The sequence below is a fragment of the Martes martes genome (genome assembly GCF_963455335.1).
Source record: "Martes martes genome assembly, chromosome: 10".
In the NCBI taxonomy this organism is placed as follows: Eukaryota; Metazoa; Chordata; class Mammalia; order Carnivora; family Mustelidae; genus Martes; species Martes martes.
The window spans coordinates 14,806,930-14,830,022 of NC_137898.1; the positions used below are offsets into that span (position 1 = coordinate 14,806,930).

At 38.0% G+C, this 23,093-nt stretch overlaps 2 protein-coding genes across 2 annotated transcripts; both read right to left on the reverse strand.

The window, feature by feature from the left end:
- Positions 1 to 6,172: 6,172 nt before the first annotated feature.
- On the reverse strand, positions 6,173 to 7,117 carry LOC308350713 (olfactory receptor 5G25-like; the record flags this gene model as incomplete). Its single annotated transcript, XM_080816221.1, has 1 exon — positions 6,173 to 7,117. The coding sequence occupies one exon, from the start codon at positions 7,115 to 7,117 to the stop codon at positions 6,173 to 6,175; it is 945 nt and encodes a 314-aa protein (XP_080672347.1).
- A 10,594-nt stretch (positions 7,118 to 17,711) lies between these two features.
- On the reverse strand, positions 17,712 to 18,656 carry LOC308350715 (olfactory receptor 5G25-like; the record flags this gene model as incomplete). Its single annotated transcript, XM_080816223.1, has 1 exon — positions 17,712 to 18,656. The coding sequence occupies one exon, from the start codon at positions 18,654 to 18,656 to the stop codon at positions 17,712 to 17,714; it is 945 nt and encodes a 314-aa protein (XP_080672349.1).
- Between the last annotated feature and the right edge of the window lie 4,437 nt (positions 18,657 to 23,093).

Sequence of the window (23,093 nt, forward strand, 5' to 3'; positions counted from 1 at the left end):
TTGTTTTCTGTGCTTGACTGAGTAAACTCTTATTTCTTACCTCCTTCTTACACAAGAAAACATTTCAAGAGTAAACTTTAGTGCCATGTTGTAACAACTGCTGTTTTCCCCATGAGAACCACAACAAAATTTTTGCAACTGTTCGCCTAGAGATAATTACAGCAGAGGACCAGCTACCAGGATAACTCAATTATCATTGTGATCATTCATCTTCCATTTCTAATACTCATAGAAAAATCACCAAAATCATAATGTGTAAAGAATCTCCACCATATTCACACAGGTTTGTTTTTTTTTTTTTATGAGACATTGAGATTGGTTTCACTGACAAATTCAAGCTTGATACAACATTTTTTCAGCTTTTGTTGATGAATAACACAGAGAAGTAAAACATCTTAAATGTACCTTTGAATTATTATACTGTGAGCACATGTATGTACACTGCCACCCAAGTCAGGATAGAACATGTCCACCATCTATACCATGTTTGTGAAATTCATCTTTGGTTGAATAAATCTCTAGTTCATGTATTTTATTGATGCTATCACTCTATTATATTAAAATCCTACAAATGATTTACCGATTACTTTGTTCTTGGGCATTTGCTAGGTTTTAACTTTTGTGATTTTTTTTCTCTACTGAGCATCCAATGAACACCTTGTGTTTTGGTGTTCATGAGCATGCATTTCTCTTGAGAATATACCTGGGAGTAAAATTTCTTTGTTATGGGGTACGGATATGTTCATATTGACTAAGAATTTAGGAAATCGTCCCAAACCCATTGCTTTCACTTCTCTAAGTACTGTACGAGAGCCAGTGTTTGTCATTTTAGCCATTTTGGTGAGTGTCTAGTGGGATCTCATGGTGTCTTTAGCTGCCACTTCTAAGGAATTTGAGAAATTTTACAGTATTAAAGGTCATTTCCATAACCACTTGCATGGACTGGCTGTTGGAAGTCTTGCCCACATTTTGTCACTGGATTGCCTTTCTTTAAAAATTACGATAGTTATTCATATACTTCAATTATCTCATTTATCTGCCTTATAAATACACTTTCTCTTCCTGTGGCTTCCATGTTTACACTCTTAAGCATAAACCTCAGTGTTTATTTTAGTGTAGTTCAGGGAATCAATATTTTTCTTGATATTTAGTATTTTTGTAGCCTACTTTTAAAAATTTCCTATCATATGTCATAAAGGTATTCTCTGATATTATCTTCTAGATGCCTTAATTCCTTGCCTTTTACATTTCAACTTCCAAATCATCTGGAATTAATGTTAATGTGTATTGTGAGATAGGAGTAAAATTCTACTTTTTTCCCATTTAGACATCCAAAGGATCCAACACTGTTTTTGTTTTTGTTTTTTTCCAGTCCTTTCTTTCCCCACTACCCTGCTGTGTCACCCTTGCCATAAATGAAGTGTCCATGTATTGGGTCTGTATATTCTTTAATAATAAAGGTATTAGCGTGCATTCATTAATACACCTGGACACCCTACTCTGTCCCACTGGACTATTAGTCTATTCTTGATCCTGTCTTTGTTTGTTTGTTTGTTTGTTTGTTTGTTTTGAGAAAAAAAAAAGGAGGGGCGAGGAGCCAAAGGGGAAGGAGAGAGAAAATCTTTAGCACGCTCTACTTTCAGCATGGAACCCAAGCAGAGCTCTATCTCATGACCCTAAGATCATGACCTGATCTGAAATCAAGAGTCAGGTGCTTAACAACTGAGTCACCCAGATTCCCCCAATCCTATCCTAATTACTATAGTTTTGTAAGTCTGTCTTCAGTAGAGGAAGACATCCCACCTGACTTGTCTTCTTCAAGATTAACTAGGATATTTTGGACCCTTTGCATTCCATATAAACTTCAGAATCATGGCAATATCTTGGGAAGGTTTAAGTCTGGATTCACTTTAACACTGCTTCTTCAGTCCTGCAGGACCTACATTGACAGTTTCCTTTCACACCATGGGAACATTGTAAGATTCAAGCACACTTGCTGATTTGCTGTTCCCACACAGACCCATATGTCCCTCTTTCCTTACAACCCTTCTGACTATACCTTCTCACGTACTGAAATATTAGAACTCAAAATTCCATCTGTTCTGCAAGGTATGTTGAATCATCACTTCATCCAGGAAGCCTTCCCTGATACCTTATAGACAAAAATAATTACTCTTTTTGAACTTTAACAGCATCATTTCCTCTCTTCTGTCACTTAAAAATGACACCACATATCATTCTTTGCTTATGTCTTATGTCCCTCACTAATAAACTCTCTAGTAGATGAAGGGTCATATCTTACTGGATGGAATTGGCATTATCAAAAGTCCTAGTAAACATATGTTTCTATCTTCCGAGTTGTTGACAAAATGAGAATGCTGGTTACACAGGAAGAACCTTATAGTCAAACCAATTTAATCACAGAGTAATATGAAATCCTGATTCCAAAATGAAAATGTGCTAAAATGAAAAGAAACTGTTCATCATAATCAAAGCAAATTCTGTGTTTTCCAAAGTGCACTCCAGGATCACAGAGAAGTGATTATCTTTGGAGGCTCTACATCAAATTCTTTTCAGTTACATCATTTTACAAATCTTATCAGAATTACCATCTTAAAGGATAACTGTCTATATCAAAGTGTCCTCATTTTTGTCTGGAATAAGCAAATGTGAACCCAGAGAAATACTAGTGGGAAAAGAGAATAAGTCCCATCCCAATACTGGAGCTTGGAGGGGTCAAGAGGTACCTCCTTCATTTAAAAGATGCCTTATGTGATCCATGTGGTTCAGGATCTCCAAAGCCTCAGATTCTCCAGCTATAAAGTGGATCGAATAACACATATCACCAACAGGAAGTAAAATATTCAATAAGATATTTGCAAAATGCTTAGTACAGTGTTATGATATAGCAGATCCTCACCAAATATATAAAATAACATTACTATTAAAAATTAAAATTCTACACTAATAACTGTTTTAAAAATTATGTTAGCATAGAAACTAACCAAAAAAAAAAAAAAAATCAGAACTGCAAATCCGGTAAGGAATACACACACACAAACACAAATTAACAAAGACAACCTCAAATGTCAATTCTTCCCCTTCATAGACTACTGTTCTTTAGGATAGATTTTTATTCTGTAAGCATCAGTATGGGTGGCAGAATTCCTATAATGTTCCTGTAAAGATCCCTAATCTTTGCCCTAATCCCAGGACTCTCTGAATATGATGAAATACCACTCATATGATTATGTTGCATTATATGACACAGTTAAACTTCTGCAAGACATGACTCTGGATGAACCAGTGGGTCCCAAGATTTCTCCAGCTCAGAGCAGAAGAGTCAGACAGGTTGAAAATATATGGAGAGCTAGATAAGTCATTGCTGGTCCGAAGCTGAAGGGGCCATAACAGAAAGCAAGTGAGCAACCCTAAGATGCTGAGAGAGGTTCCAGCTGACTGCCACTGGGGAACAGGCACCACAGTCCTACAACCATAAGGAACTGAGTTTTCTCAAACACACCAGTGAGCTTGGAAATGAGCCTTCCCTGGAGCCTCTAAGAGGGAGCTGAGCCCTGGCAACAGGTTCATATCAGCCTTGCAAGAGTCTGAGCAGAGAATCAGGCCATGATGGACCTGGACTCAAGACTCAGGGAAACTGTGAGGCAGTGAATTTAGGTGGTTATAACTTTCCAGCTTTGTGGCAATTTCTTATGCAGCAGTAGAAAGGGATGTAGGAGCATGTTCAAAAAATAATAATCAAAAAAAAAAAGGTGAATAGTTGATATACGGGAGAAGTAGAGAATTATTTTAGGTAAAGAGGTCCACAGGACCTCTGAGATGGCATCACATTTGAGCAGAGACTCAGACGTGGTAAAGGCTGACCTGCAGCACTGCCCCAGGATGAGGAAACAGGAAATAGAAGGGCCACTTAAATCCCAAGAATAACTGAAGAAATCCCACAGAGGATTTCCACTGAAAGGGAGTGTGGCCTAAGCAGTCTGCTGCTCCCTCGCCTAAAACGCATTCAGACTGCACTGCTCAAGGCTACCAAGACGATCAGCTCAGCTCTTTGCCTGGTCCTGTTTCCATGGCATACAGAGGCCTGGAGTGAGTATGAAAGAGACCACAGTTAATCCATCATAAAATGCCTGGAAGATCTTACAGATTTATGCAGCAAGGAGTCACCTGGTGAAAGTTAACAAGTTTTTTATCTATTCTCGAAAGTGATGATTTTCATCAGCACTTTCATGGCATATAATAAATCCCTTCTCCCAATAAAACATTTCATATGTCCTCCTACTTTCAACTGTGCCCATTCCCAAAACTTACACCACGTAAAGGAATGAATAAAAGTATTCTGAGGATTAAAATGAATTAGTTTGTAAACTCTAGCCCCACCCCCACCCCACCCAACGAGGTGCTAGAGTACACAGAAGCCTTGTTACTATATGGGGGAGGGGATACTTTCTCCTTTGATGACCAAATAGTAACCTCTAGATTCCATGGAAAGCCATACTATAAGAAGAATTTTTTCAACTTTGCCAATCCCTACTTTTTTTTAAAGAAATGTTTTTTTAATTACCTTTCCTAAAATATACTACCTCTTCTTTTCTTGATTATCTTATGCTTGTCACAGAAATCACCATATATGTGTAAATATTTTTCAGTCTTGTTTGTTTGTCCTTCCACTGCACTAGCCTGTAACCTCCAGGGGGACTTTTCCTCTAAATATGAATAATACCCAGTACAGGGTCAGGCAAAGAGGACTATGCAAAAAAATAGTTAAATGAGTGATTGATTCTGGCATTCTTTGACTCCCATGTCTTCTTAATTAAATAGCATCGTGACCCACATCATTACCCAGCCCAGTCACAAAAACTGAAAGAAAGCTTGATGAAAAACAAGCAAAACAAGCAAACATATTCTAGGGACTTAGAGATTATTTACATCCTTTAAAGAAAGCCTTCAAGAGAAGACAGAGGTTTACAGTCGCACAAAAACATGGTCAACCCCCTCATTTCTTAGACTTGTTATTACATTCCAGAAAATAAAACACAAAAGTATGGTTGAAAGAATATAGTACCTGGAGAAAATAAAAGTATGACCAAAGTTATGTGGTCATGGGTAATGCATTGATTCTTCATGTGTGCCAGACTGAACATCTACAAAAATAAAATCACATTCTTCCTATGAAACACCTATGAAACAAGATTCAATAAATCACAGTAGCAATAAACACTTTATTGAAGAACTGAAATGCATTCTGGATTTCACATGCATGACTCATGCAACTACAGCAGCAAAATCTCAACAGTTAGTGCTATCATAGGAGTATCGGGGATATACAAGGCCTTCATAGAATGCCTACTCCAAACACGAAGGTAGTATTGCAGAGTACTATGGTTACATGTTTTCTGAATAATTCACTTTTTTTGTGCTCGCTTCGGCAGCACATATACTGAATAATTCACTTTTTTCCATTTTCTTGAAATATAATGCACATATCACATTGCGTTAGTCCAAGGTGTACAACATACTAGTTCAATACCTGTGTATGCTAAAAATGATCACCACGGTAAGTTTAGTTAACAGAAATCACCTTATGTAGTTATACATTTTTTTCAAGTGAAGAGAACATTTAAGATCTCCTCTCTTAGCAACCTATAAATGTACAGGACAGAATTGTTAACTAGAGTCACCATGTTCCCATTACACAAGACATATTTATCTTATAAGCTGAAGTTTTTAACTTTTGACCATAATACATTTGTTAATGGTTTATGTTTAAAGAATCAAGGCCAACCTTGCAGACAACGGAGGGATCTCCACACCTTGTGAGCTAAACAGAAGTACTGTCCAGTAACTGATGATGATCAAACTTAGTCAGGACTTAACAAAGAACTTCTCGTATCCTACTCACAATCCTTGAAAGTATTTTCAAAGCACTAAGGCTCAATAATAATCCCATCTCAGCTGAATGATTTAAAACACCTTCCTGGTCAATGACATAGGAAAGAATTGCAACCTGGAGATGTTGAGTGACATTTCAAAGACATAGAGTAATAAATAGTGAGTCTCAAAATAAAACTCACACTCCCATCAACCAGCCCATGTTCTTGCATCTTGTGTAAATATCACCTCTCAATCTGTAGTACAAATGGAATCTAGTTTACTTACTCATGAGACACTGCTTCTTCTCAAACATCCTTCTGAATGAATCCTTAACCTCCCTGTTTCTCAGGCTGTAGATAAGTGGGTTCAACATGGGAATCACAGCTGTGTAGAACACAGAAACCACTTTATTGATGTCCAGGGAGAAAACAGAACTGGGACGTACGTAGATGAAGAAGAGTGTCCCATACAGGATGGAGACAGCTGTCAGGTGTGAAGAGCAGGTGGAGAAGGCTTTGCGCCTCCCCTCAGCAGAGCGGATCCTCAGGATAGCAATGACGATGTAAATGTAGGAAACCAGGATGATCACACCACTGACCACTCCTAGAGCTCCAGCCAAGATGAAAAGCACAAACTGATTGACCTGGGTGTCTGCACATGCCAGGGACAGAACAGGAAGAAGGTCACAGAAGAAGTGATTGATGATTTGGGGGCCACAATAGGGCAAGTGAAAGGCAAGGGCTGTGTGGGTCATGGAAATCATAAGACCAATGGTATAAGACCCTACCACCAGCTGCACACAGACACGCTGGGACATAATGAGAGCATACAACAAGGGCTTACAGATGGCCATATACCGGTCATATGCCATGGAGGCCAGGAGGAAACATTCAGTCACTACAAACTGACTAAAAAACCAGAACTGGGCAGCACAACCCAAGAAAGAGATTACTTTTTTCTCCACAAAGATATCAGTTAACATCTTAGGACCAGTAACTGAAGAGGAGCATATATCCACAAAAGACAAGTGGCTGAGAAAAAAGTACATGGGAGTGTGGAGTCGGGGATCCATCCAAATGAGGGTGATCATCCCCACGTTTCCCAGAAGAGTGACAAGATAAACCAAGAGAAATATCAAAAAGAGAACAACCTGCTGTTGGAAGTGATTTGTTAAGCCCATGAAAAAAAATTCAGTCACCAAAGTCTGATTTCCATAATCCATTCTTTGATTTAATCTGCAATGAAAAAGAGAAAGACTTTTCTTTACAATCAACTTGTAAGTAAATTATTTTTAAAATGAATTTGACTTCTTTTTTTTTTCAGTTAAAAAAAGGATACCATTACCCTCAACTCTCTTGAATTCTACATCTTTTAGTCATGCTATCCATTTGCAAATGATTTATGCAATACAGATTAAGTCACTAAACCTCACAGAGACCTTTAATTTCTTCCACAGAAAGAGAATTTTTTAATAGAATCATAGATTTTTAAACTACAAATGAATATTGGAGGTTATCTAAAGCAACTCCTCTAATTACACTAGGTTATATTTATACAAGTATTTAGCTTTTAACCAAGGATTTTTTTTTTTAACATTTTGATGAAAAAGGAAAAAATGAAACAAGATGGGATTGGGAGGGAGACAAACCATAAGAGACTCTTAATGTAACAAAACAAATTGAGGGTTGCTGGGGGATGGCAAGTATGGAGAGGGTAGTTGGGTTATGGACATTGGGGACGGTATGTGTTATGGTGAGTGCTGCGAAGTGTGCAAGCCTGGTGATTCATAGACCTGTACCCCTGGGGCTAATAATACATTATATGTTAATGAAAACTTTAAACTGGCGATGTGAACTCAATGAATTCTGCATGATACCCATTCTCACTGCCAAATAAGGGTAAACTAGTTTGGGCAATGTAACTTGTTCCTCAATCCCCTTAAACTATAGCAATTATAATTACTTGAGTGGTCTAAAGTATACGTTTTTATGTCCAAGGAGGAGGGCAAGCTGAGAACAAGAAAAGTTAGCTTTACAGCATTGTCACAACCTCAACGCTATCCTTAGTATGACTCTTTCTCCAAAACACCTGTGAGCCACCATATCAATGCTGTATATCTTCACTAATTGAGTGACTCCATTGAAATTTTAAGCCATCAAAGAAAAGACCACTTTTTAAATATTGAGTAGCTGTTGTGCCCCAACTAGTGTTATTAAGTGCTTGAGAGAAAAATATAAATATTTTAAGAATTATAGGATATCTCTGGACAATTATCCCAGGGAAACGAGTATCTATGTTCACAAAAACAAAACAAAACATATACGATTTTATTCATACAAGTTCAAAAATTGGAAAGAATAAAAATTTCCTATACTATGTGTATGGTTAAACACACTGCGGCACACCCATACCATGGAAAACTATTTAGTAGGAAAGAGATCAAAATATGATACACACAACACCTTGGTGAATTACACTGAGTTGAAAAATGTCAACCTCAAAAGTTCAAAACTTTTAGGATTCCATTTATATGACATTCTCCAAATGATTAAAATTATACAGATGGAGAACAAGTTAGTGCTTGCCTGGGATTCAGAAATCTGGGAAGGGGGGTGGAGGTGTGGTTATAAAAGGGTAGCACAGGGAGACCCCTGTGGAAGTGGAAGAGTTCAGCACCCTGGTTCTCACATGGGTTAAACATATCTACAAGCATGGTAAAATGGTATAGAACAGTACACACACACACATCACACCAATGTCAATTTCCTGGATTTGATGTTGTGCTGTCATTGGTAAGATGCACCATTGGGGGATCCTGGGTGAAGGGTATGTGAGCCAGTCTATACATCTTTGAAGTTTCCTGTGGATCATTATTTCAGAAGAATTTTTTTTTTTTTTAAATGAGTGAATGAATGAGAAGTGAGAGGAATGGGAAACTGAGGAAAAGAGGTATATGTTTCGGACCTTGAAATACTCACAGTGATTCCAACAGCACAATCATGCAAAAATATCAATGGGCTGGGCAGCAGGATAAGCACTGACAGAAATCTAAAATCACTATCCCCTGGTAAGAACGCTTGGAAAGTGTTTTGCTTAACAGAAAAGTAATGAAGTGAAAATCCGCCAATGTCCTGTGGTCTCAGAGGAAATGGAGCTCGGAAGGAAAAAGCCTGGATGGGTGGAATCCAAGGTCAGTCGGAAGAAAATAATACTTTAGTAGTGAGATGTTCAAGAATTTAATATTTTCTAGACATACAAACTCATCCCAGGCACTGATATTTGCATTTGATATTTACTCGTGGAAGATGGAGAGTTGCAAATTCAGGACATAAAATTTTGTAAAACTCGAACTAGAACACACACATCTATTTTCTCAAATAATTGCCTTTACGAACAAAGGTAAGTACATACATCACCAATAATTATCATGTTTTTAACACTTTTGTGTTCAAGTTGAAATCTTGTGTAAAGACCATAGTTCCTAAATGCAGAAATGCCTGTAACATTATTTTGCCCTGGGCATACCCAGGGCAAAGACTCTAAAGCAGAGGCACCATAATATAATCTTCACATGGGACTTTGGGCATGAGAAGTTGGAATTCAACTCATCAGATTCAGAGGTTTGCTTTCTACTTGTAAGATCCAATATAGGGAAAGGGAAGAAATTAAGAGCCAGAGAAGCCAAGGCCTCTTAAGTCTAACATCCTATGAACCATTAATCCCACAGCGCATTTCACTATCTATGCCAGACACAAAATTCAACCAACATGGACATTCAAGTTGGGTCCTTAAGCCAAAAGACACAGATTAAATATTTGACTTATACCAAATTATGCTTCACAGTAAGCTTAGAGACAATGCTTTTTCAGGGGTCTAAACCAATTTTTTAAATATCTAGACATCTAAACGCAATTTAGGAAATCACTTAACGCACCTACCTGAAGAAATATGCCCTAGACCTATTGCCTGTCTATGTCATGATGAATTATGAAAGTTGCATTCCCTGATATAAAAATGAATTACCCTACAAATGGAGACCGTTCATTCTTCTCAGCTTCTCCATTTGTCTAGGAAGATACACAATATAGTGATACCATCTTGAAACCTGGGCATTCCGATGGCACTTTTAAAAAGACTTAATCTGCACAACACACAAGAGAGGTTTTTCTAAAGGGTTATTCAGTTCATTGGAGCTAACTCCCTCAAGGAGTCAAAATTCAGGAGATCAGACCTAGAGAAAAGATAACATCTTTTGAGAAAATAATTTTGGGACTTTGAGTCAAGGGTAATTACACAAAATAAAACTCTCTCTCCCTTTGGTACTGCCCCCTCCCTTTGAAATTCCTAGAAGAAAACATAGGAAAGAAGCATCCTGCCATGAAAAACAAAGAAGTTCAGTTCAGCCATTGGCAATGATATGGATGAAAAAGGAAGGCGTTACATTTAATGAAATAAGCCAACCAGAGAAAGACAAATATTGTATGATGTCACTTAGATATAGAATCTAAAAAAGTGGAACTGACAGCAGTGATTAAGTCTGTGGTTGTCAGGGGTCAGGGTGGGTGAAATGGGGAGATGTTGGTCAAAGTGTACAAGATCAATAAGTCCTGAAAATCTACTGTACAGCATGGTGACTATAATTAATAACTAGTATTGTATACCTGAAATTTACTAAGATATTAGATCTTAAGTATTCTCAACATAGAACAAAAAAACAAACACAAAAAAAGGTAACTACGTGAAGTGATGTGTTCATTGCCTTGATTGTGGTAAATATTTCGCAATGTATACATTTATTAACTCACCACATTGTATATCTTAAATATATACAATTAATATTTTTCAACTATACTTCAATAAAATTGGAAGTAACAATAACATAAAAGAAAATAAAGCATTTTCACCATCCACACTTTCTTGGTGAAATTCATCTTTTGCTGAAAAATATACTCTTATTGCTGTTAGCATTTCATGATATGGATATTCCATGAATGATTTATCCATTCTTTTGTTGTGGAGCATTTGAGTTCTTTCCAGTTTGTAACCTTTATACAGTTTTCTCCAACGGACATTTTTGTGCATATCATTTAATGTTCTTGAGCATGCATTTCTCGTAGGAATATATTGGGGAGTGAAACTACCGTCAAAGAAAAATTACATCAGGTGTAACTCATACAATCGAGGAGGACTTTGTTCATGATTAGTGCAATAAGAGAGAGAAGCTGAACTCACCTTGTCATAAAAAAAAAAAAAAAAAAGAACTGTTTTAAATGTTGAGATGAGGTAGGATAGGAACAAAGTGTTGGAGGACTGTAGATGATGGGTTGGTCAATGTGACTGGACCATCTATATTTTCTACTTGCGTTTTTCATTGTTTGTCTCCTACCTTCCGACAGAGGTAGAGAGATCAAGAGATGTCTCCTGGGTCCTTAAGAAGGATCTGTCTGGGTTGAAATTGTGAGAGACTGGAAGAAGATTCACATCTCAAAGGAACAAAGAAAGACTCTACAGTTGTAATTTTTCTGAACTACATGCACTAAGACACAAAGAGGTCATGGGCCTACTGTCAGGAAGAGACCTATCTCAAGGTTAGCCAAGCTCAGAGAGGAGCACTGAGGCAGTGTCGGTCAACAAGCAGACGGTTGTTCAAACTGAGTGATAATGCAAGTTTTCCAAAGTGGTAGCACCACACTTCCATATGATGTATGGGAGCCAATTTTGTAATTTATCCATTTTGTTGAGTGCATAGTGGTATCTCATTGCACATCTAATTGTCACTTTCCTGAATTCTAGTGAGGTTCAAACACTGCAGTGCCCAAGTGTATTGACCTTTCTCAATCACTGGGCTGTCTCTTTCTTTATTATTCTTAATAGGCATTCATATACTTCAGAGATAAGTCAGGTTTGTACATTTCACATCTAATGGCTTGAATACTTATGGTCTTAATAGTGCCTTTTGATGGACCCAAGTTCCTGGTTTTTAATGGAGTCAGGAGAATATTATTCTCCTTCATGTTTAGGGTTGCTTTTAGTTTTTTGTCTTTAAGAGAGAAAGCAGATTAGTTAGGAAAGGGACAGAGTGGGAGGGAGAGAGATGATCCTACATAGGCTCCAAGGCCAGGGGCAAGCCTATCACTGGGCTCGATCTCACAACCCTGAGTTCATGACCTGAACCAAAACCAAGAGTCAGATGCTTAACTGACTGAGCCACCCAGGTGCCCCATGCTTATGATTTTCTGTAGTTAGTCAAACAAAGAAAATCTCCTTGCCACAATGTCCTCTCACAAGCTCATAAAGATATTCTCTGTAATTGTCTTTTGTTTTATTTCTTTGCCTTTCACATCCTGATCTCCCAATAAGCAGGAGTTCATCTCAGTGTATGTTGTGTAATGTGGTAATATCGACTTATTTTCCACACGGTACTTAGAAATGCCAACATGTCATATCACTCTTTGTTTTTCCTTTCTTTCCTTTGCTTACAAAACTCTGCTAGGGCAACTATCATATTTTAAGATTCAACAGGCATTATTAAAGTTCTTACAGGTGTATACCTCTATGTTTGGAGTCATCACGTACATAAGAATGGTACTCATACAGGAAGAAACCAGTTGTCAACTAAGCCACTCACAGTGTATCTGTATTTCCAAACAAAAATACACTAAAATTTTCTGAAAGTGTTTATCAGAACCTATTTGCAAAAGCTGTCATTGCAAGTACACTGCATGATTCCAAAGAAGTGATTATTGTTGATACCTTTCAATGGCAACTTTTTTGACTGTATAGTTTTACAAAATCTTATCAGAATAATATAACTCTTTAATCACCTTGTCTTCATCTTTGTCTGGAAGAATAAATGGTTATGGAAAATTCTGAAGGAGAAAACCACAATAAATCCCATCCTAATGAATAATCTTACCATGGCTATATGAAAAGACCCAGGCTTTGGAGGACTCATGGTGGGACCAAGCACCACCTCTTCTGTTCATAAGATCCCTTACCTAAGGCATGTGGCTCAACCTCTCAGGCCTTGTTTCTCCAGCTCTAATGTAGATCTAAGAAAGCAACCACAAATGGAATTAAAATATTCAATGAGATATTTATTGAACACTTGGCACAGTGTCTATGTCATAGCAGATCCTCAGCAAATGTATGAAGCAACATTATTCTTAAAGGATAAATACTGTTAAAGGATAAATATTCTGGGACACCTGGGTGGCTTTAAGCATCTGCCTTTGGCTCAGGTCATGATCCCAGGATCCTGGGATCAAGCTCCAAGTCCAGATCCCTGGTTAGCAGGAAGCCTGCTTCTCCCTCTCCCTCTGCTGTTCCCACTGATTGTACTCTCTCCCTTTCTCTCTCTCTCTCTCAAACAAATAAATGAAGTCTTTTTTTAAAAAAGGATAAATATTCTGTACAAATGAGTACTTTAAAAAAATGTTTTAATGTGAAACAAACAGAAAAAATAACAAAAAGGCAGGCCCAAGAAAGAAAACACACACGCACACACACACACACACACACACACACATCCTGAAGTAAGAAGGACAACCTCAAAGTCAATTCTTCCCCCTCACAGACTACTATTCCTTCTTTAGGGTAAACGTTTATTCTGTGAGCATCAGTGTGGGTGGCAGAATTCCTATAATGTTCCTGTAAAGATCCCTAATCTTTGCCCTAATCCCAGGACTCTCTGAATATGATGAAATACCACTCATATGATTATGCTGTATTATATGACACAGTTAAACTTCTGCAAGACATGACTCTGGATGAACCAGTGGGTCCCAAGATTTCTCCAGCTCAGAGAAGAAGAGTCAGACAGGTTGGAAATATATGGAGAGCTAGATAAGTCACTGCTGGTCCGAAGCTGAAGGGGCCACAACAGAAGGCAAGTGAGCAACCCTAAGATGCTGAGAGAGGTTCCAGCTGACCGCCACTGGGGAACAGGCACCACAGTCCTACAACCATAAGGAACTGAGTTTTCTCAAACACACCAGCGAGCTTGGAATGAGCCTTCCCTGGAGCCTCTAGGAGGGAGCTGAGCCCTGACAACAGGTTCATATCAGCCTTGCAAGAGTCTGAGCAGAGAATCAGGCCATGATGGACCTGGACTTGAGACTCAGGGAAACTGTGAGGCAGTAAATTTAGGTGGTTATAACTTTCCAGATATGTGGCAATTTCTTATGCATCAGTGGAAAATGACTACATGAGCCTGTTCATCCTTATGATAGAAAAAGCAGTATTTTACTTGCATGTATACCTATGATAATAAAAAGATCAGAGATGACAATTCTGGAAAGCACACAGTATGTTTCCTCAGACACTGTGGAAGTTCAATCATGGATAATTATTAACAGGATTATTCCACCAGTGGAATTGTGCTGATTAACAAAACAGGATCATTTAAGCATGACTGAAATCGTCAACTCATGTTCAAATAGAAATAACAATCCCAATTTAATCTATCCCCCTCTCCTGATACCTCCTAATTAATCAATGCTAAGCTTAGATTTGATTGGAGGGATTATTACGGAAAAGGACAATAAATATTGAATACTTTGTGGGCAAAGAAAATTTAAACTATTTATCAATTGCAAGCAACAGACACAGGAAATTCACCAGGAGAATATTAGTTAGCTCAGAGGATAACTGGACAAGACTCAGGACAGTTCTAGGTGCCCTATAGCAGAGACTGCATCTAATGGGGGATCTTGGCTGGAATAAATGAGCTCCAATCATTGTGTCATCCTCCTTACAACTCAAACTCCAGGGAAAATAGTTCAAGTTTAGGTCATATGCTTATAACTTTCTGTGGGAAGTCTGCAGCTCCATTACAATCTTATCAAGATTCTTGTCCACAGGTAAGAGAAAAATCTCCATAAGGAAAACAGGTATTTACTGTTGTAGACATAAATGAAGTACATGGATGTCTGTGAAAAACAACTGTGTATTATAGGAAAATGTTGCAAAATATAATGTTTCGCCAAAATATCACGCTGAAATCAAATCACTACAATAGCCATACAGTGAAAAACGGAATAAAAGCATGATTTTAAAAAACATGTTCTAAAAAGTTAGCATTCTTTTTACTATTGCATGCCAAATTTCATGTTAAGTCACCCATATGTATCTGTATGCATATTTCCAATTATGAAACATTTTTCGTCTTGCAGACAAACCCTTCTTCCAAGGAAACACAGCCAGAACAGACACTTGAATATATGTCTGCTGATCTATAACATCATGAAATAAGGAATGGCATCTTAATCATAAATGTATTGATCAATCTATAAATATACAATGAGCACCTACTATGTGCCAGGCTGTAACATCATGGACAAAGCAGTGAACATAAGCATCCTTCTAACATGAATCCCCCTTCTACAGGGAAGGACAAAAAAATAATGAAACACATAAATAGGTCATATTTGAGTATTTATAACTACTTCAAAAAGTAATAAAGAGAAAAGGGAAATTGTTGGAATATAATACGACCAGAGAATTATTTTAGGTAAAGAGGTCCAGAGGACCTCTCAGATGGCATCATACTTGAGCAGAGACTCAGACTTGGTAAAGGCTGGCCTGCAGCACTGCCTCAGGATGAGGAAACAGGAAATGGAAAGGCCGCTTAAAACCCCAAGAATAGCTGAAGAAATCCCACAGAGGATTTCCCACTGAAGGGGAGTGTGGCCTAAGCAGTCTGCTGCTCCGTCCCCTAAAACGCTTTCAGACTGCTTTGCTCAAGGCTACCAAGACAATCAGCTGAGCTCTTTGCATCGTCCTGTTTTCATGGCACAGGGAGGCCTGGAGTGAGTATGAAAGAGACCACAGTTAATCCATCATAAAGTGCCTGGAAGATCTTACAGATTTACGCAGCAAGGAGTCACCTGGTGAAAACAAGTATTTTCATCTGTTCTCCAAAGTTATCTTTTTTGTCAGCGCTCGTATGGCTCATAATAAATCCCTTCTCCCAATTAAGCATTAGGTAATGTCCTCCTTCTTTCAAACTTGCCCATTCCCAAAACCTGCATAACATACTGGAATGAAGAAAAATATCTTGAGAATCAGAACAAATCAGCGTTAAATCTTTGCTTTCTACTTTGGAAAATTCAAATACTTATTTGAACAAGGTTCTTTTCCTTTAATGAGCCAAATCATAGCATCCATACTCTGTGGAAAACAACCTAAAACAGAATGTTTACCTCTTTCCCAGACCCTAACCTTTGCAGAGGGTTTTCTCTATCACCTTTTCTAAAGATGAATAGATAAATACTCTATCTTGGCTCCTGGATTGGTTTTATCATAGAAATCACCATGTTTATGTACTTGATTTTTAGTCTTTATTTGTTCACTAGCCTATAACTTCCATGAGGACTTTTTTGCTTATGAACAGCACCCGATAAAGTGGCAAGCACACAAGAAGCATATGTACCAATTTGTTAATTAATTGTATCATTCGTGGACTCCCATTCATCTTAATTAAAGGGCATCTTCCTGGATTTTGTCCTGAGTCAACAGTGAACACAGAGACCATCATTGCATAAAGCATGAGGAATAAACATGGAAAAAAAAATTCTAGGCCTTAGAAGCTATTATTTACATTCTTCAACATGAATAGATTAAAATGCCATTTAAAGAAGACCTTCAAGAGAAGGCAGAGAAATTCTGTGTGAATCTTCAATTTGTACAAGACAAATGTTTCATCCCCTCATTCCTGCATTTGTTTGCTGTATTTTTTTTTTAAATGGATAATTGAGAGATTATTGCATCTGGAGAAAAAATGCAGGAACACATTATGAGGTCATGGGCAATTCACTGAGTATTCTCAACCATCAGGTTTGTCGTCTATAAAGTGGAAATTAATTCCCTGCTGATGACATAAAAATCAATAACCAACAGTAGTAATAACTACTTCATATTTAAAATACATTTAAAAATATATAACACATTTTAAGTACATAAATAACAATATGCTAAAGTAATAGAAGTTATATGAATGTGGGAAAAAAGAATTGCAATGCATTCTGCATTTTATATGCATGAATCACATGATTACAGTGGCAAAATCTCAACAAGTAGTTACTTGAGTAGCAGAACAGCAGAACAGACTCTTGTCAAATGTCAACTCCAAAAGTGCAGGTGTTATTAGAGAGTGCAATTGTTACATACGACCAAAAAAATACCCCTTATAATATTTTTATTAAAAAAATAAATAAAAGGGGGACACTTGGGAGGCTCAGTCATTAGGGATCTGCCTTCAGCTCAGGTCATGATCCCTGAGTCCTGGGATTGAGCCCCTCATCGGGTTCCCTGCTCAGCGGGAAACCTGCTTCTCCCTCTCCCACTCCCCATGCTTGTGTTCCCTCTCTCACTGTCAGGTAAATAAATAAAACATAAAAAAGAAGTAAAACATAAAAAAGAAAAAAAAGAATAAAAGGTAAACTTGCAAGGAATTGCAAGATCTCAACATCTTGTAAAGCAAAACAGAGGTACTGTTTAGCTCATTGGTTAAGATTTTTCACTTTTCTCATATATAACAAAGCTTCTCATTTCCCATTACAAAATCTTAAGACTATTCTAAATCTTTGGGATTCTCTAAGCCAGCTACTACATTTTAAAGCTCTAAATCTCAATCCTGTTAATCGAGAAATGAGAAAATCCAATGAGAAAATTGTAACCTAAAGATGTTATAGGACTTCAATGACACACAATAATAAAGAGTGAAGCTCAACACAAAAGTCGCACTCCCATCAGTCCATGCTCTTGCGTCTTGTGTAAATATCACCTCTCAATCTGTAGTACAAACGGAATCTAGTTTACTTACTCATAAGAAACTGCTTCTTCTCAAACCTCCTTTTGAATGAATCCTTAACCTCCCTGTTTCTCAGGCTGTAGATAAGTGGGTTCAACATGGGAATCACAGCTGTGTAGAACACAGAAACCACTTTATTGATGTCCAGGGAGAAACTAGAACTAGGGCGTACATAGATGAAGAAGAGTGTCCCATACAGGATGGAGACAGCTGTCAGGTGTGAAGAGCAGGTGGAGAAGGCTTTGCACCTCCCCTCAGCAGAGCGGATCCTCAGGATAGCAATGACGATGTAAATGTAGGAAACCAGGATGATCACACCACTGACCACTCCTAGAGCTCCAGCCAAGATGAAAAGTACAAACTGATTGACCTGGGTGTCTGCACATGCCAGGGACAGAACAGGAAGAAGGTCACAGAAGAAGTGATTGATGATATTTGGACCACAGTAAGGTAAGTGAAAGGTAAAAGTCGTGTGGGTCATAGTGCTCATAAGACCCATAGCATAAGGCCATACCACCAGCTGCACACAGACACGCTGGGACATAATGAGAGCATACAACAAGGGCTTACAGATGGCCATATACCGGTCATATGCCATGGAGGCCAGGAGGAAACATTCAGTCACTACAAACTGACCAAAAAACCAGATCTGAGCAGCACAACCCAAGAAAGAAATTACTTTTTTCTCCACAAAGATATCAGTTAACATCTTAGGACCAATAACTGAAGAGGAGCATATATCCACAAAAGACAAGTGGCTGAGAAAAAAGTACATGGGAGTGTGGAGTCGGGGATCCATCCAAATGAGAGTGATCATCCCCATGTTTCCCAGAAGAGTGACAAGATAAACCAAGAGAAATACCAAAAAGAGGACAACCTGATGCTGGAAGTGATTTGTTAAGCCCACAAAAAAAAATTCAGTCACCAAAGTCTGATTTCCATAATCCATTCTTTGATTTAATCTGGAATGAGAAAGAGAAAGATTTTTCTTTGCAATCAATTTGTAATTAAATTTAAAATTAATTTAACTTCTATTTTTTTCATTTAAAAGTGATAAACTGGCACCCAACTCTCTTGAAGTCTACATCTGATGGTCATGCAATCTAGTTGCAAACTATTTGTGCAATACAGAGTAAGTCACCAAACCTCACAGCACTCTTTAATTTTTTCCACAGAAACAGAAATTTTTAAGAGAATCATAGAATTTCAACCCAGAAGAGAACATTGGAGATTATCTGAGACATGTCTTCCAACTGTGCCAGGTTACATTTCTAAAAGTCCCTACATTGTACAAAGTATACTTAAAGAAATATTTTATAGAAAAAAAAAGTACTGTGTGAATTTGATAAAGTTAGGCCAAACACCTTCTCTCACTCTAGGTGAAGGGTGTTTGGAATGTAACCTCTCCACCAATTCCTTTATATTTTAGATAAGTATTTAGTCATGTTATCTAAAAGATAGACCTGTGATGTCTAAAGAGCAAGCTCAAACAAGGGAAGATGGCTTTGACCAGGGTTCAAAATCTTCTGCTGAACCTCCTCAGTGACACCTTATCCCAAACATCTATGATCCTCCTGTCATTAGTTTATATAACCACTAACCTCATCAAACTCCATCAAATTTTTTAGTTTATCAAAAAGATACTAGTTCTTAAATATCAGTAAGTGTTATAACTAATTAAGTATTAATAGGAGCTGGGAAAGAAAAGCAATAATTTAAGGATGAAAAGGATACACGTGGGCATTTATCCCAGAGAAATGAAAACTTTCTCCACATAAAAACCTGTCTAATTTTGTTCACAGAAGCTTCAATCACAATGGCCAGACATATGAAACAACCAAAATACCCTACAATATGTAAATGGCTCAACAATCTTGGTACATCATACAATGGAATACTCTTCAGTAAGAAGGAGGGGAAAGAAATATGATACACACACAGTTTGAAAGGGTCTCCAGGTCATTACATTGAATTAAAAAGAGCCAATCTCAAAAATTCAGGATTCTATCATTATGACCTTTATATAACATTCTCAAAATGGTGAAATGACATAGATGGAGAACAAGTTATTGGTTGCCTAGGATTAGGAAAGGGAGGGAGAGTGACGGTGTAACTAAAAGCATAACATGGGCACATCCATGTAGAGATGGAAGAGTTCTGCAGCCTGATTGTCGCATGGGTTAAACAAAGCTATCTGCACACGAAGTTAATGTTATAGAACAAAACACACACATCACATCATTACCAATTGTCCAGATTTGATGTTGTGTTGTATTTGGTAAGACATACTGTTGGGGAACCCTGAGGGAAGGGATATGAGACTCTCTGTATATCTCTGCAACTTCTTGTGAATCTGTATTTCAAAATAAAACTCTTTAACAAAGAAGAAGAGGAGAAGGGGGAGGAGGAGGAGGAAGAAGATGCAGAGGAAGAAGAAGGAGGAGGAAGAGGAGGAGGGGAGGAGAATTGGGATGAGAGGGAGAGGGAGTTGGAGGAAGGAAGGAGGGGAAGGAGGAATGAATGAATGAATGAATGAATGAATGAATGAGAAGTGAGAGGAAGGAGAAATGAGGTTAGGATTCCAAAAATGGGAAATTGAGGAAGGGAGGAACATGTTTTGGATTTTGAAATAATCATAATGATTCCAACAGCACAATTACACAAAAATACCATTGGGTTGTGCAATAGGAGAAGCATGACAGAAATCTAAAACCACTCTCCCCTGGTAAGAAAGCCTGAAAAGGTTTTTGCTTAACAATAAAGTCATGAAGTTAAACTCTACTGACATCCGGGGCACCTGGGTGGCTCAGTGGGTTAAAGCCTCTGCCTTCAGCTCAGGTCATGATCCCAGGGTCCTGGGATCAAGCCCTGCATCAGGCTCTCTGCTCAGCAGGGAGCCTGCTTCCCCCTCTCTCTCTGCCTGCCTCTCTGCCTACTTGAGATCTCTCTCTCTCTCTGTCAAACAAGTAAATAAAATCTTTAAAAAAAAAAAAAAAATCTACTGACATCCTATGGTCCCATAGCCAAAGGAGCTTGGAAGGAAAGGTCTGGAGGGGTGGAATCCAAGATTAGCCCAAAAAAAAAAAAAAAAAAAAAAGTACCTTAGTTGTAAGGTATTCAAGAATTTAGTATTTTCTAAGCATACAAACTCATTACAGCTCTTTGATATTTGTATTTTCTTTTTACTCAAGGAATATGTATATGAAAATAATAGTTCATGACTGTCAAAATGCATATTAATTTATTTTCCCAATCCAAAAATTTACCTAATCCAAAAATCCTAAGATAGAAAAATCATGATCCTAGGTATGCATGTGACTTTTGGCATGAGCAGCATGGAATTCAGGTCAGTGCATTCAGAGGTTTTCTTTCTACTTACAAAACTCAATGAAGGGAAAAGGAAGAAATTAAGAACCAGAGAGCCAAACCTCTTAATACTAACATCCTATGAGCCATAAATCCTTCAATACATTTCGCTATCCTTATGCCAAAAACAAAATTCAATAAACATGTACATTCAAGTTAGGTCAGTTAAACCAAAAGACACAGACTCAACGTTTGACTTGTACCAAGTTATTCTTCATGGTAATCTTAGAGATGATGCTTTCCAGGTGCCTGAACGCATTTTTTGTTATCTAAACTCCTAAAGGCAGTTTAGGAAATAACTTAATGCACCTATCAAAGAAACATGTCTTAGACCCACTGCCTATCTATGTCATAGTGAATTATGAAAGTAGCATTCCTTGTTATAAAAACCAATTACCCTACAAAAATAGACTGGTCATTCTTCTCAGCTTTTCCAGGTGTCTAGGAAGATATACAATAAGTGATACCATCTTGAAACCTGGGCACTCCAAAAAGGCATTAATTGACTCAATCTACCCAACACACAGCAGAGGTTTTTCTAAAGGATTGTTGTGTACATTGGAGCCAATTCCCTCAAGGAATAAAAGGCTCAGGAGAACAGACCTATAGAGAAAATATTGAAGTTATTTCAAGAGAAAAATACTGTGACTTGAATCCATTGTAATTACACAAAATAAACCCATCTCTCCCTTTGGGACCACCCCCCCCCCACACACACACACGTGCTTCAAAATCCAGGTATATTTTGGGGGCTTATTTTGTTGTTTTTGTTGTTTTTAAGTGTATTTATTTATTTATTTATTTAAGAGAAGGAGTGTGAGTGGGGGCAGGGGCAGAGGGAGAGGGAGAGGGAGAGAGAATCCTAAGCAGAGTCTACGGACAATGTGAAGCCTAACACTGAGGCTCCATCTCAGACCCTGAAACCATGACCTGAACTAAAATCAAGAGTCAGACACTCAATCAACTGCACCACCCAGGTACCCCTGAAATCCAGTTTTGGGCCATTTTAAGTCTTCAACTGCTGCATGATATCACCAGCCTTTGACACTATACAGGTTTGAGAATATAAATATGGCCTTGCTTCAGAGGTATTATAATCAGAAGGTGAGTCTGGGTACACAGCAGCATAAGGGACTCCATGACCAGTCTGTGAGTTCCAGGATGGTAGACTCACTGTAGCTAGAGGGTTTGAAGAGTCTCTTAGATGTGATTATTCTCAAAGGGAGGTAAATATAGGTAGATTAAAATAAGGTGGGATGGGGTGTGTATGCAACAAAAGAACTATAAATTTGGACATCATTTTTGAGAGACAGAAGTATTCCACATTGGCTGTATAAAAATTTCAAATATAGGGGTAGAAAAAAATGGGTTTGGGCTCAAACTTCATAAATCTTCTTAGAGAGTATTAACCCATTCAAACCTCATAAGAACTCAGTGAAGGGGATGAATAGAAAAATCTGGATTCTCCTACCTCTCATCAGGATACTCAGTCCACTTTCTATTTTTTAAGATTTTATTCATTTTTTGAGATAGAAAGAGCATGCAAGAGAGCAAGAGCAGCGACAGGGAGAGGAGCAGAGGGAGAAGCAGACTCCCCACTGAGCAGGGAGCCGTTGTCTGTTGCTGGGGTCAGTCCCAGGACCTTGGTATCATGATCTGAGCTGAAGGCAAATGCAGAAACAAATGAGCCACCCAGGCACTCCAGTTCACTTCCTATTTGTCCAAGGAAAGCAGGATTCTAACTCAAAATCTTTCTCTCTCTTCTTTTTTGCTTCTAATGTATTTCTCTCCAGGTGTCTGCACAATTTTCTTCTTCACTTCATTCAGACTTCTACTCATCAGAGAGGCCATCTTCAGTCATCCTTTGTAAAAGAGTAAAGCTAACCCCACCCTGACCCTCATCCACTTTCCCTCCTGCACAGTTTTTTCTTCAGAACAAACATTGAATTTTTATCAACATCATACCATTCTACAACAATTAGTATGGATTTTGTTTAGGTTTTCCACACTATACCTCCAG